Below are 14738 nucleotides of genomic sequence, written 5' to 3' on the forward strand. Positions count from 1 at the left end.
TTTACAAGTTTTGCCAGACCCGAGTTTAATTTACACAGCGCATCGGACGGCTCAAATCGCACCGATCTCCGGAATGGGCGTGGGTCATTGATCCCCTCGTGCCCATAGCTGTGTGAGATAGTGAGGAACTGCCTCTGATACTAGTGATAAGGACCGGCTAAAAAGAGTGGTGCTTTCATATATTTTGGGGACCAGAAGAACGTACCACGTGGAGAAAATATGCGAGTGACGTGGCATTTAAGTGAGTTTGGTAATGCGGTTGCAATTTTTGCCAAGTGTCGTCCTTATCGCCATCATCAATAGAGCCACCTAGAGAGAGAGAGAGACGCACACACAGACAATGACCGATAGAGAGACAGTGCTCCCCTCGTCTTTTGTGCTTGTTCCCATCATCCCTGCTTTCAGCTTTATATGAATTTCTGTGTTCATACTCGCCTTTTCATTTGCCGGCTTCTTCATTAGGGTTCGTGCTACGACATTGCTGGAAGCTTGCAGAGCTCGCCGATCCTCGCTGCTTCTCTTCCGGATGTTCTCTTCTTCCTCTGGATCTCCTGTTTGGGTCGATGACCGCAGGTATTTGTTCTGTGTGCCTTGCTTGAGGCAGAACAGAGTGCAGGCATGGTGACCGGAAAGCCAAGCAAAACGTGTGCTCACGGAAGGAAATGAGAGAGAGAGAGAGAGAGAGAGAGAGAGAGAGAGAGAGAGGAGATGTTGGAAGAGAGGTGCCGGTATGCAGAGATGCTCTGTGTGTGTTGCATGAGAGAGAGAGAGAGAGAGAGAGAGAGAGAGAGAGAGAGAGAGAGAGAGAGAGAGAGAGAGCATCCCTTGTTGATTTTCTGCAGGTTCCTGCCTGACAGCTCGACTGCGAAGCTGGTTATGTGGAGACGTTTGAAGCTTCAAAGATATCGAAAGCTTGAATTGAGAAGAGGCATTGTGGTCTCAGGAAAGGCGAGAGTGAGGACTTTACTGTCATTCTGGCCTTCCTTGAAGTAAATTGCAAGCCCAGCTACAAGTCAGTAGGCGCTATGTCGGTTGCGTATCAAAGCTGGGAGGTTTCCTCTTGTCCCACCATGGGGTTTAACATGGCAAGTCAGAGTAAAAGTAACATGTGCTCCATACCAGATACGCTTCCCCCTGATGCTTCAAGCTACAATGGCAGCTCTGTGGGGACGCTTGGCTCCTCCGAGTCTTTTCTGAAAGCCATTGTGGGTTGTTCTGACATGGCACATGGTCTGATTCTCCCCAACTCGCAGATGCTTATGCTGACCCAGGACAATGTGACAAGGGGTTTTTCTTCTCTCTCACTGGATTCACCTCAGGAATCGAAACCAAGTGCTAGTACGATCATGGATTCAAAGAGGCTTGCCAGAAATGAGACCACCATACCTGACTACCAAATGCAGGCAAGAGCTCCATGGTTTTCTAGCTCGGGACGGGCTGGTCTCAAGAATAATTGCCAGCCTTTGTCTCCACTTCTAGTGATGAACGGAGAAAGTAGCCACATCGGAGTGACTTCACTCCCCGACAGATCCCATCTTTACAACTCGAAGACTAAGTTAGGCGTTGTAGTTGAGGAAAAGCCTCTAGAAGATGACTCCACAATAGGTGTGTGCAATGATTTTGGCGACGGCGAATTGGATGTGGATTCCTTATCCTCTTCATCGACACACTCTGTCCCTTCTTTTCATGATATGCCTGTCGATAGTCATACATCATCTGGTGATGGAAGTAGTAGTCCTGGGGAAGCTGAAGTTCAAAGCGAGTACAGAGGGTTTTGTAGCTCATCTCTGGGCACTTCTCCTCCCAAGTATGTTTCCACTTTGCGTGCTATACTGGAATTGCATTAGCGTAAAATTGTGTGCTGGCTTTCCTTATCTGTGGCTGCATTTCATGATAGGTAATACATGCTCTCATAATTTGCTCTGCAGGAAAGGGCTGTCTCGGTTCTATGCGGGTAAGTCAAGGTCTTTCAGCTGCTTGAGGGATGTGGTCTCCCTGAAAGATCTTTCAAAGCCTGAGAATCCGTATGCAAAGAAACGCAAGTGCAATGTAGGTCGCAGCTTACATGCCCGTCCGCAGCTCCCTCCCCTGCAAAAGGGGCTGGCCAGCATTTCAAAAAAGTTGCCTTGCAATGCGAAGTCGACACTTGCTTTGGCTGTGGCAATGAGTGCCAAGGATGAGGGAATGGAGGCTACATGTGAGGACTTTCAGAAATGTTCAGGATTTGGAAGGTGGCAGGGGAGTTCACTGGCCTCAAGATCGTACTCCCTTTCTGATTTGCAGTGTGTCGCGGGCAGATACGTCTCACCTCCCTGAAGTGCAAATGGAAAATGTAAATGGTAGTAATTGTATAATGTCATCAGGAAGCATTGTGTGGATTTTGTTTTTGAATAAAGTTTAGACATTTTGCTTCTTGTCCGTGTGAAGAGTTGCAGAGCAGATGTTTCTCTCTTTAACTTTTCTGGTGAGGTTTGTTTACATCAATTGGTACAGGCAAGAACTGATTGAAAGCTACTTGTGCAGAGAAGTGAAGAAGGAATGATTTGCTTTGTGGAGGTTAAGAGCCAGAATGTAGGGTCAAGTATTTGTAGAGGCCTGTTCTCAGCCTTGATCCAACACGACTGCCTACTATACTGCTGTGGAGTCTTGCTATCATAGGTTGCCTGTTCTAAGACTGGAAGAGAAATATTTGCACCATACCTTGGCCACAATTTCTCGAGGATTTTGGGTCTGCTAAGGCATCTTCAATTCTCTCTGTCATACTTCTATGCCTTGATGGCTATCAAGAGTGTATCTCAATGTATGTTCTTTTGAGGGACGCACAATCTCAATGTCAAGTCTTGTGTGCCATCCGAGAGAGTCAGCGCTCTAGAGTCTAGCCCTTCGCCATTTCATGCCAACATTTCCAGGGAGGGAGTATGTGATGATCTAATGCTAAGGAAGCTCTCCGATTAAAACTCCACATGCCAGATGTAGCCACGGACAGTTTCACTGTAGAAGACATTTTACTGTTTGATTTTTGGTGTGAAGTTATTTGGTCTTTGGCTTTTTCGAAGTCCATATTAACCCCCCTTACTGTGGTGAAATCTAGTCATGCATGTAGGACTTTCATGTATTCTTCTTCCATGCACATATTTACATTTTGAGATCTCACACGGTGAGATAACACACGGTCCTCAGCGTTATTGATTTATCCATGACTTAAAAGGAATTCAACATGGTTTAGTGAATGTAACCAGCCCATTGTGCCTACAGTGGAGTATATCACCCCTTAGAGATTCATTGAGTACATTAGCAAACTGAAACCTCGAAAAGCTGGCATTTTTTAAAGAATTTAGGCTAAAGGCAGATTTTCATTCTGGTGTGTCAAATGCCGAGTTGATTGTTATTACCGGAAACATCAAAGTGCATGATCAAAATGGTTCATCGAACTGGTCTTTTGCTAAGAGGTCAATACAATTCAAGGAATCGGTACAGCGACCGTGATGTCCTAATAAGTGATAACTACTCTTGGGATATCCATATTCATGTGCTTTGAGGGTCAGAGGTGTCTTTGGGTTCCCCTTCTAGGCGCTTATGAGTAGAGACCCTCCCGTTCTGTTACAGAAAACGAGATAGTTCTGGGAGCCTAATCTGAGGAAATGGTGTCCAATCTCTTAAAGAGGCACAAGCAACGAGCCCCATGCTTTCAACATAGAGAGTGCTTACATACTTTTCCACCGTTAGTACTACAGCTTCAGGTTCTACATCCTCATCCACCATTGTCTCAATGTCTCATAGATGCCTTAGAGCCATTGCCCATGTGTAGAAACGAGACATCCACAACCATCAAGACCTAGCTTACAGCTTCCACTATCATTAACAGATATAAGCCATCATTCTTCACCATCGACGTACTGCTCTGCGATTTAATGGCCTGATATTGGATCAAGTGGAGACTGCTCCTCCGACTTGCCAGTTGAAGCCATCATCTTTTGGGTCTTCCAACAGATTTCATTTTAGCTAGGGCTCTAGCTAGGACTATGCCTTTCTCTCTTTACTTGGTTGGCCTAAGACCTTTGTATCAAATCAAGAGTTCAACTATCTCCAAGCTTTCAAATCGCCAGTACCGTTGACTTTTATCATATGTGCATGAAGATGGTGCGATTCAACACGATTCAAGAAGCAACATACAAGGAGCAGAAGGGATTCAGCCCGATTCAAGAAGCAACATACAACAAGCAGAAGGGCGACAATACTCGTCCCTTGTTTTGAAGGTCTGCACAAAGCTGAAAACAGGGAAGTCTTCAGAAAGAAGGATGAGGATGAAGTAGATGAGCTGCAAAAGAAAGGAAAGAAATAAGGACAGCAACTTCAGTAGATGCCATCCTGGAGAAACAATTGTTTTTGGTTGATTATATGACCAAGATTGACAGGAGGATAAAGCTTGAGAGGAGTTCCTATGGATGTGGAAGGGCGAGCGGACCTACTCGTGTGACGAAGAAACAAAAGAAGCACAAAGCTTGTATGGTATCTAGTGCAAAAAGAGCAAGCTTAATTAAGCATGTGTTCTATATTCTCATGGCATCAAGCACATCATCCTTGCATGCCATCATGGACCAGGTTGAGCCTTCGCCCTTCTCATCACACCGAACTTGTCGACACCTTGAGAGAGGTTTCCTGATAAAGCGTCACCATCTTGAGAACTTTCCCCCTGCAATCGGTTCTCAACAACCCTTAATAGATCTTCATGAACCCCCTGGCACTGCACCCACTTCCCCATAATTGAACTGTTTGGATAGAGTTGTTGCCTCTTTAAACTAGGCTCCTTCAATGCAAAGATTCTGTAGGGCTTCACAATGAATCAAGTAGAGTGATATTGGCTTGTGATTTGTGGGGCCAAAAAAAGAAAATTGGTTGTAAAAAAGTGTACATCTAGCCAATCTTCTAGATAGAGAAAAGCATGCTAAGTCAACAAGCATGCATATCAGGTTTTGTGAGAGAGACTTGGCAAAGGTCTGCATGAGGTAACCTCCACACAATATACAAGTTTATATAATTGCAACAAGCAATAGATGAGCTTTGTATCCTAGGTGTGATCTCTCGAACACTAAGCAACACAAGTGATTCCTCACCATCATCGGACCTCGAACACTCGCAAGCCAAGGCCAATAACCACAATTGTAAAGAATGGTTGTTTTCAATGGACGCTAAGCAACGCAAGTGATTCCTCACCATCGTCAGACCTTGAACAGGCAAGCCAAGGCCAATAACCACAATTGATCCCTCACCATCATTGCACCTTCACTTGTGGGCATACGATTATTGAATCGTCGAGAATTTCAAGTTTGGTCCCACATTCTTGCATCACATGACTAGGTAGTAGGAACACACTACGACGTATCACACGACTTTTGTTTTTTGAGAGACAGAGTGCTAACTCTCCACCGTACTTTAGTATGACATTCACTCAGTGTGCGCGTTATATATTCTTTTAATTATGCAAAACTTTCATGATATGAAAATTTTTAACTTGTGCTTTGCTTATCTTTGTAACGCCACACTGTAAAATTTTTGGATTTTTGGGTTTCTTTTAAAAATAAGAAAACTAGATTCCAATGTTGACTTCTTTAGTTTTTGGTTCAGAATGTTTGTTGGACAATGTGTCAAGGTTTTAAAATGAAAAACAAGGTCGTTTTCATATTCCAATATGTTGTGTGAATAGTTCAATTTTGAAAATAATTTACTTCTTCTACTCTTTTCTTGTTTTTCGATGTTTTTTTGTGAAAAGCAAAGCCGGATCCTTAATCTACGAGTTTTGCAGCCAAGATTCAATTTCGTTAAAATCTATCTTTCAAGCGTTTTTTACGCTATTTTTAGCTTTTTTAATGATTTTTGGTTCTTTTTGATAAAAAAGATTGTTTTTTGTTTGGGTGCACAAGGAGAATCCATGATTTAATTTTTTAAAAATTTTTTTCTTTGCTTTTCACGTTATTTTTATTTTTTCATGCTTTTCAACATTTTCAAAAAGCAATGTGCTTTCCAAAATGATCTAAACCTAAAGATTATATTTTTAGTCACCGTTGGATATAAAACGGCCATACAATGAAGAAATGTACAAAGCATCACGATGCAACATAGTTCAATCACACAGTCACAGTCACATTAATTGTCAGATATCCTTCAAATTAATCAATTTGCTACAAAAATTGAAAGGAAAGAATTGAGAGTCGATTACCAAAAGCTCTGCCATGTTTTTAGAAAAGACTAGAATTTTTTCCCAAAAGCAGGAGCTATATTTAGACAAAGAGGGGGCGTCGTCTGTCAGTTTGGGACACGCTTCAACATGGCAAAAATAGCATATAAGGAATAGTTCTACTCAAATTTCAGTGCCGACAGTTACGTATATACGTATATATTATATTTTCTTCTCTTTTCAAGGTGTATATGCTCATCATTGACTTCGTGACGAAGCCTTTTACGTAGTTCTCATCAACCGCTCTCTTGCGACAAAGCAAGAAGCCTTCTAACCATCAATAATCACTTCTCAATCATGGTAAGAAGCTTTAAACTCCATAGCTATCATCTCTTTCTCTCTCTATTTCAATTCTGAATAACTATCCTCTCGGTGGTTTCCTTTTCGTATACATAGGCATGTATGGGTTTGTCGGATATGTACAGTGATGCTCCATGCTTGTTTTATCATGTTTGATGTGTTGATATATGCATACCGTGTGTTTATGATCACATCCTAAACCGCTATGATTCAACTCGAGCCCTTTGAGCCAAGGATTAAACTGTTATGGAATTGACATTTTATTATTTATTGCAGCTGATAGGTGGAAAAGACTTGACCGAGCTAGGCTATTGCAAAAGGATATTATATTTATGTATATTTGATTATTCAAGTGCTCTTTATGAGCTTTGGCCATTTATGACCGGCGGCTGATCAGTTTGTACTCATTTTTGACCATTCAAGAAATCTATAAATAAATACGTGCAAGAGGGAAATGCTCACTCTTGCACGGGGGGAGATTGTACCCAGTGCTTGTGTCTTCTTCTCTCCTCTCCTCTCTTTCTCTCTCGCCGTGCCGACGTAGCACTCTGCTCTAGGAGGTGCGCCTACACGCGTTCTTTCACTCTCTCCCGCTCTCTATCTCTCTTTGTTCGTGTATGTCGTCGATTATGCGTCTATGTGGTTGCCAGGTATGTCGATTAGTCTGTTCTATGGTTTGTAGTATGCTATTTCGAGTATGTTGCAGGGAACTCCACGACTCTGTTTGTAGCAGTGGTATCAGAGCTTAGGTCGACGTCCTTGGTATACAAATGGTTACTATGAAAGAATTTCTATTCACAATATTAATGAAGCTAAGTTATCCCTAAATTTTATCTACTTCTTTGCTCTCCTTATGTTTATTGACATTAATTTTGTTGTCTTCACCAATCGAAGCTCTCAATGCATGTATTAAAGGAACTTATGGCTTTTGCATGTTTTCAATAGAGGGGGCATATAAGCTAACAAGAGACATACCTGATAACAAAGCGATTTTAAATAAACGCATAGAAGAGAATAACATAGATAGGTGGAAACATCTTTGTAAGTAGGTAGATTAATTAATATTAGATAGCATGGTTTGATAGAAGAAGAGAGGGAGGGAATCCCTCATCTCACGGGAAGGAAGGATATTCGAAGAAGATGATTGTTCAATCATCAAAGCCATGTTACCATCTGCCTAAGATCAAAGTGTGAAAGTTAGGGGAGAACTCTACCACACTCCCAAGAAGCAAATAGCTGCCAAGACACTATGCTGAGAGACCACATCTTGCAAGGGACAATGGCCTCATGACGGTTATGAGCAGAGCCATGAGAGTGTAGCTTTTGAACTATTGGAGCAATAGTGATGGCGCATAAGCACTTAACAATGGAAAAAAAAAAAAACTGAAGCAGTTGAAGTTATCAAAAAAAATTTCACCATGACGAACCCTTGGGTCTGCACCATCACAACAGTGGCGACGATCATTTGACAAGGACCAGCACACCAACTCGACAGAGCCATATAGCATGCATGCAGTTAACCACCCCTGAACGCTTCTGATCACTCCCTCACTTAAGTTAGCTCTTACTATTGTATGCAGCCGCTGTTTTTCAATGGCTCACATCTCCACTAACTATGGAGCGGCCCATATTTGCGAGAGCAAGCTACTACTCCAGTGCATTGGCCTGCTACTCCAGTGCGTGACCGGCTGCAGTGTATGGCCAAACACATGATCGGCTGTTGTCTGCACCACATCAACCAACCGCATCATTACGTCTAACCCCCTCTCTCTTGCTCTCAGCATGCTCACACGTTTGCAGCCTACTGGAAGTCGTTCTCCATATCAGGAGCAGCGGCCTCAGCGTCCGGCTTCGCCCCCTTTCCCAACCTCTCTCTCCCTTCCTCGTCTACACACCCACAACTCTATGTCATTCTCTCTCTCGTTGCTCGGCGGCGCCCAGTACACCTTTTCTCTGTGTTTTGCATGGCGCCGCTATTTTTTTTTTTTTTATGTTGTCACTTTCTACCAGCAACTGCGTGGACCAGTCAATCGATCGATCACTCCCCCTCCCTCTATCTCTTGCATGGTGATACCAGTTTGCTGCCAATCACTGCCACCGATTTGGGCAGCACGTCAGGTGTAGATTCGCCGATTTAGGCAACACCGATCACGACATCATGCTGCAGTGGCTGGCCACCACTGTAAGTGGTATGATTTTGTTACCTGTGTATAGAAAATGAAAGATATTTTGGATTTGGATTTGGATTGGGAATTGGTATATGTCGATGCTTTTCTGTCATGACAGTATTTATGAAATTGGATTTGAGATTGATGAGAAATGATTATTGAATGATGAGTGTGACCAATGATATCCTGATTCATCAGGGTATGACATATACTGCTTATTCTAGTGGTGTGGGACACTAGAATAGATAGTATGTGGATGACGACAGGCATAAGCAATATTGTTTAGTTTCATTCATTTTACTATATGCTATTTTTTGACACAAATTTTTAATCATTTTTTTACAAGTATCGTTTGCACATTTCTTATATTTGCAACTGAGGACATTTGCTTTCCAACGGAGAGGTATGTTATGGAATTGACATTTTATTATTTATTGCAGCTGACAGGTGGAAAAGACTTGACCGAGCTACGCTATTGCAAAAGGATATTATATTTATGTATATTTGATTATTCAAGTGCTCTGTATGAGCTTTGGCCATTTATGACCGGCAGGCAAGTTTGTACTCATTTTTGACCATTCAAGAAATCTATAAATAAATACGTGCAAGAGGGAAATGCTCACTCTTGCACGGCGGGGGGGGGGGGATTGTACCCAGTGCTTGTGTCTTCTTCTCTCCTCTTCTCTCTTCTCTCTCGCCGTGCCGGCGTAGCACTCTGCTCTAGGAGGTGCGCCTATACGTGTTCTTTCACTCTCTCCCGCTCTCTATCTCTCTTTGTTCGTGTATATCGTCGATCATGCGTCTATGTGGTTGCCAGGTATGTCGATTAGTCTGTTCTATGGTTTGTAGTATGCTATTTCGGGTATGTTGCAGGGAAATCCACGCCTCCGGCTGTAGCATAAACACATCATTTAGAATATTTTTTCTTCTGTATCACACGAAAATTTTCGATGAGTAAAGAGTTATAGTCAAAATATAGCTTGCTGCCCAATATCATTAGTCAATATTTTGGACTTTAGCGCCTTGGACAACCACTATATAGATTCATCAGATGGAGGAACCCAACTAACCAAATCAAAACCTTGATTAAAATTAATGATAAATATATTTAGATCACCGTTATCACTTTGTGAGTGCAAGTTAATGGTTGTTTCTTGTACGGTTACCTACATGTGTAGAGGTGCAACTAAGAGGGAGTACCATATGGAGTCATGAGTTGGATAAGTGGTTCATGTATCTTTTATGGTTTGTTTTGGTGAGTTGATTTTAAGTGTTTGATGTCCATAAACTTATATGGGAGTTTATGGTTAATCAATCTGAACCGTACGAACAAATATAGATAAGGTGGCTTTTTTTGTATCACGCTTGCTTGCATAAGTCTCATATATGGGAAGTGATATGATAAGGAGTTAGTTTACATTATGTGTATGAGCTTGATCATTGGGTTAAGGTCAAATACTTTCTTTTGTATGTCATGTATGCATCCCCGAAAATAGAAAAAAGTTATTTTTTTGCGTATATGTGAAGATATGGCATATGCTTGACCAAAGTGGTGGGGCTATTTTGCATCATGAATGAGTTGATGTGATGATGTCATATGATATATTGAACCTCATGGAATATGGATGTGGATATCTCATGTTCATGTGTATTTTGCTTTCCATCCCTCTAGGTCACAACTAACTCTATGTGCTATGATCGTGAGGTGTGGTCATAGTGCATCACAGTTATGCAAGCCTAAATTCAAGGATTTGATGCTTGCAAAAAAGTAATTTTTTAATGTGAAGAGCCTCTTAAAACATGAAAGGCAAGTTAGGTAGCTTGAAGCTATGTGGCTGTGAAGTATGGAGCCTGATTTACCCTTGTAATTTGTTCAAAAAAAGAACATTTCTAAGGCCCTCATTATAGGAGAAGCCATCATGCATGAGAAAGAGAAAAATTACTCGCCAAAATATTCTCTTTTTGTCAATATATCACGATCAGTTGTGTGGCCAAAATGTGGTCAATGGATACATGACTGGTGGCCAGCTTAGGGTGGTGGACACCTCTACATATGGGTAGCTATCTCTCATGTGAGAGGGCATCCCATAGAGGTTCCTTGGCATCTATAAAAAGAGGCCTCTTATACACATGAAATAGAAGCAAGAAGTGCAAGCTAAAGAGAGAATCAATCGAGATGACCATTGAGGGCTTCACTCTTTGTAAATCAATTCAAGTTTAAAGTTTTAAGCCAGCGAGTGGTTGCTTTCCCGTGGACGTAGGCCATACTTGGGCGAGCCACATATATCTTTTCTATGCTCTCTCTCTCTCTCTCTCTCTCTCTCTCTCTGTCTCTCTCTCTCTCTCTCTCTCTCTCTCTCTCTCTCTCTCTCTCCAGTAAGTACATCCATGAGGAAAAATATGAACCCTCTAAGGGTTGGGATTAAGGGTAAAAATCCTTAAGTTCAAAATTTTTCAAAAACTTTTAAAACATCATTTTCTACTCTTCAAAGCCCTCCCAAAACTATCCCATACCTCAAAAGTGATTTTCTCTCTATAGAATCCATTTTCCAAGCCCTCCTTGGTTGCAACCATCATACTCACCCTCTACTCCAACACTATCTCTCTACGGCCACCTCCATTGCAACAATAAGGAAGCTCCTCTCTATTCCCCTCCCACCTCTCATTGCTACACCAAGCAAGGGTCATCCATCTTCTCCTATCTCAAATTGCGGCACCAACGGCGCTCCTCCCCCTCTCTGCCACTCCCACCTCCCATTGGCATACCAAGCAAACTCATTCCCTTTCTCCCACCTGCATTGTAGCAACAAACAAGGCCCTCCTCCTCCTCCTAATTTCCTTTACTCACCCATGGCATACTCTACTCTGCAAAGGCGACCAAAGGATGAGGTCACTGGACTTGCATGCCACAACACAAGAGGTATAGATGGTGAGTGCGTTCCACAAGAGTTCACCAAAGGTGCTTAGATATACATACAAACATCTTCTATTGGCTTTCACCGTGTTCAAAATCATGCAAACTTAGACCATCATTGGAAAGGAAAGCTCCTTGGCTTTAAGAATTGCAAGGACAAGGGGACCGTAGCCATTGTGCGATATGTTTTCTCAATCTCAAGCATGCAATTGCAACAACCTTCTCGATTCCCAACACATTGTACATACATGTTTTGAGAATACAAAGCCGGGTGTGAAGTCACAGTGGAATGTTTTTATGGCTTCATAATTTAGCATCTTTCAAGAAAAACATGGTATTGGATGTCCAAAACTCCTTAAAATATTCTAAAGCTTCTAGGTCTATGGGCTTGAGTTGGTGTTTTCTTGTTCATTGTTTTGTGTACATCTTTGTGTACACGTTTTCTCAATCTCAAGCATGCAATTGCAACAACCTGCTCGATTCCCACAACATTGTGCGTACATGTTTTGAGAATACAAAGCTAGCTTGAAGTCTCAAAGGAATGTTTTTATGGCTTCATAATTTAGTATCTTTCAAGGAAAAAATGGTATTGGATGTCCAAAACTGCTTGAAATATTCTAAAGCTTCTAGGTCTATGGGCTTGAGTTGTTGTTTGCCCATTCATTGTTTTGTGTACATCTTTAAAGAGTATGTATTTGCGGAGACAACCACAATGCTTGCATGTAAAGATGTGCACTACGAGGATTCAGGGAGGCTTTTAGAAGAGAATTGGGGTTTTGTGGAGGGCATGTATGATAGAGATATGTACCATTGTAGGGTTAGAGCATCACAAATTGGGATGCACTATCTAAAATTCAGGTCCTCCTTGTACATACAATTTCACTATGATCGTTGGATGTGTAATGTTGAAGTGTGGACTCCCTTAAAGTGTGTAGATGGAGCTATTACAAGCTTTGACATTATAGTGAGGATGCCAATGATGCTTTGGAAGCTGTCTAAGTAAAAAGGCATTGGACTCTCAACAACATGCGATAACATTTAACCATTATGGGTTTTGAGGACCTTCAATAAGCTCAATTTCATCTCCAAGGTCACAAGGTGAGGATGTTTTCACCAACGTTTTGGTCCATCAAAGTTTGACGCTCATTGCTTCACTTATTCTTGAATGTGTGCAGATTGGAAAGAGAATGGAAGAAAAAATGAAGGTTCATGATGATTGGAACATGGATGGAACTATGCTATCACTAGTATAGCTTTGTAACTCTTACATTTTTGAAAAAAATCCCCTATGAAATCAATTTGCTTAGCTTTGCTTTGGCATATTTTGGACTTTGAATATAATTTTTCATTCAACAATAGCGATCTTGTGTACAATTGGTTTCAGTATCAATTTTACGCATTTTTAAAACCTAGACGTCACAATGCGGTGAAAGTCCATTTTTATAGCGTGATTTGGATGACTCATTAAAAAAAAACATTTTATAGAGCTATTTTTGGAAAATGTGCCTTATTTTAAAAAGGCCACCATTATAAAAGAGAGAGCGGGGGGGAGGGGAGGGGTTTCATAACTCATTCTCACTTTTCACTTTCACAACTCTTGAGCTCTTTCACTTTGTGTCGACACTCCGAACCAAATATGGATGCATCCACAATCTCTGCTTCTATACCCACATCCAACACTTTGTCATGCTTCACCCTCTTCCTTGAGGACACCAACTAGAAGATAAAGTTGAAACTTCACATCTTTTTCACTTGTCTCCCTAACCTTGACGCCACATTTGTCCTCCACATGGCTGCATTTGTAGAGATTTTGACATTCATGGAGAAACACATCATCAAATATGTCGTAACTATCCCTCCACATGCAAGGATCTGGTTGCTTTGCAATCTTGTGCGCTACATTCACAAAGGAGATTGCCCGTTCTCTAAGTGGTTGAGACGGTTCCATTAATTTCCGCTAATGCATGCCATTTCTTGGCCGAGCAGGCCCCGACAGTGCTAGCACTGAAAAAGAGAAAATTGGGGGTGGACTACCTTTCTTGCTTGGCTACTTTTATCTTCCTTGTCAGTGAGGAACCCGATTTGGAGGAGACGCGACTACCACACCTTTAGGTTGGCTCCATCATCAAGGATGCCAAGGACAAGTAGGGTGTCCCTATGAACCCTTCGGCTGAAGGCCAGGCACTTCAGCTTGAGCACCCCAAGGGGCTTGAGGAAGTGGTTGAAAAACCCATGGTTGTGACTAACACTAGTGTCACTTCAGAGGATGCTCCACTACAGATGAGGCAATCCCATAAGTAGAGATCATCATGACTTGGAGAAAACATTCGGCCTATGTATAGTGAATGCTTGAGTGTGCTATGCACTAGCGTCCAATTTTTCCTAGACTCCATGCCATATGACCTTGAAAGCAAGCTTCTACCACTCGGTGACTCTATCAACTATTGCACTTGTGTGTACAGAGGTTTTGCCAGCAGAGCAGTTGCTGCACGTAGCAGAGGAATATTTCCAAGACATGCAAGCCAAGGTTGTGGCTGTAAGGATTCCTATTCCAGTGCAAACCCGCCCTCTGATTAGCCAAAGTATCATGCATCGACTTGTATGCCAAGGGCAATAGAGAGAAGGAGGATAAGGAGCAGAAAGTAAATTCTATCCTACTTTCAAAGTTGTTTGTTCTATCCTACCCTGGATTGATTTATGATAGGATGTCATGGAGCTTGATGAGTTTTCAATGTGAACGCATGACAAGTGGACTGCCTTCGGACCACAGTTCTCCCTTGCATAATACATATGAAAAATTTCCCTTGGTGATGTTGCCATTGTATACAATGAGTTCACTCCCCAAGGTCATCTCGTGACATGCTCTTTGAAATCCTTGAGCAAAGTTCTGTGCCTAAGTATTGATAGCCGTTTTTGGCTATCCAAAACTGCCATAATAAGCTACCTCACCCTATCAAAATCGCTCAAACACTGTGGCTATCCTCACCCTTTCACTATACTAGGCGTGTGTGAGTTAGGGGACTTTCCCTATATCTCCTTAAAAACCCTCAAATAGCTAGTCACTGGGCTAGTTGAGCAAAAAAATAAAATAAAAATAAAAGCCAAAATATATTATGACCCT

At 41.9% G+C, this 14738-nt stretch overlaps 1 protein-coding gene across 2 annotated transcripts; it reads left to right on the plus strand.

Annotated features, from left to right (window-relative positions):
• Positions 1 to 347: 347 nt before the first annotated feature.
• Positions 348 to 3020, plus strand: LOC147419526 (uncharacterized). Of its 2 annotated transcripts, XM_086505887.1 has the most exons (5): positions 348 to 573; positions 843 to 1807; positions 1929 to 2231; positions 2284 to 2332; positions 2524 to 3020. In XM_086505887.1, exons 2-5 carry the CDS (start codon positions 1026 to 1028, stop codon positions 2656 to 2658), a joined length of 1269 nt encoding a protein of 422 aa, XP_086362013.1. In that variant the 5' UTR covers positions 348 to 573; positions 843 to 1025; the 3' UTR covers positions 2659 to 3020. The 2 variants fall into 2 exon arrangements, with proteins under 2 accessions (XP_086362013.1, XP_086362012.1); XM_086505886.1 differs by having other exon boundaries at positions 353 to 573; positions 1929 to 2339; positions 2524 to 2661.
• The last annotated feature ends 11718 nt before the right edge of the window (positions 3021 to 14738 follow it).

The sequence above is a fragment of the Adiantum capillus-veneris genome, chromosome 29, assembly GCF_014529385.1.
Source record: "Adiantum capillus-veneris isolate H3 chromosome 29, ASM1452938v2, whole genome shotgun sequence".
In the NCBI taxonomy this organism is placed as follows: domain Eukaryota; kingdom Viridiplantae; phylum Streptophyta; class Polypodiopsida; order Polypodiales; family Pteridaceae; genus Adiantum; species Adiantum capillus-veneris.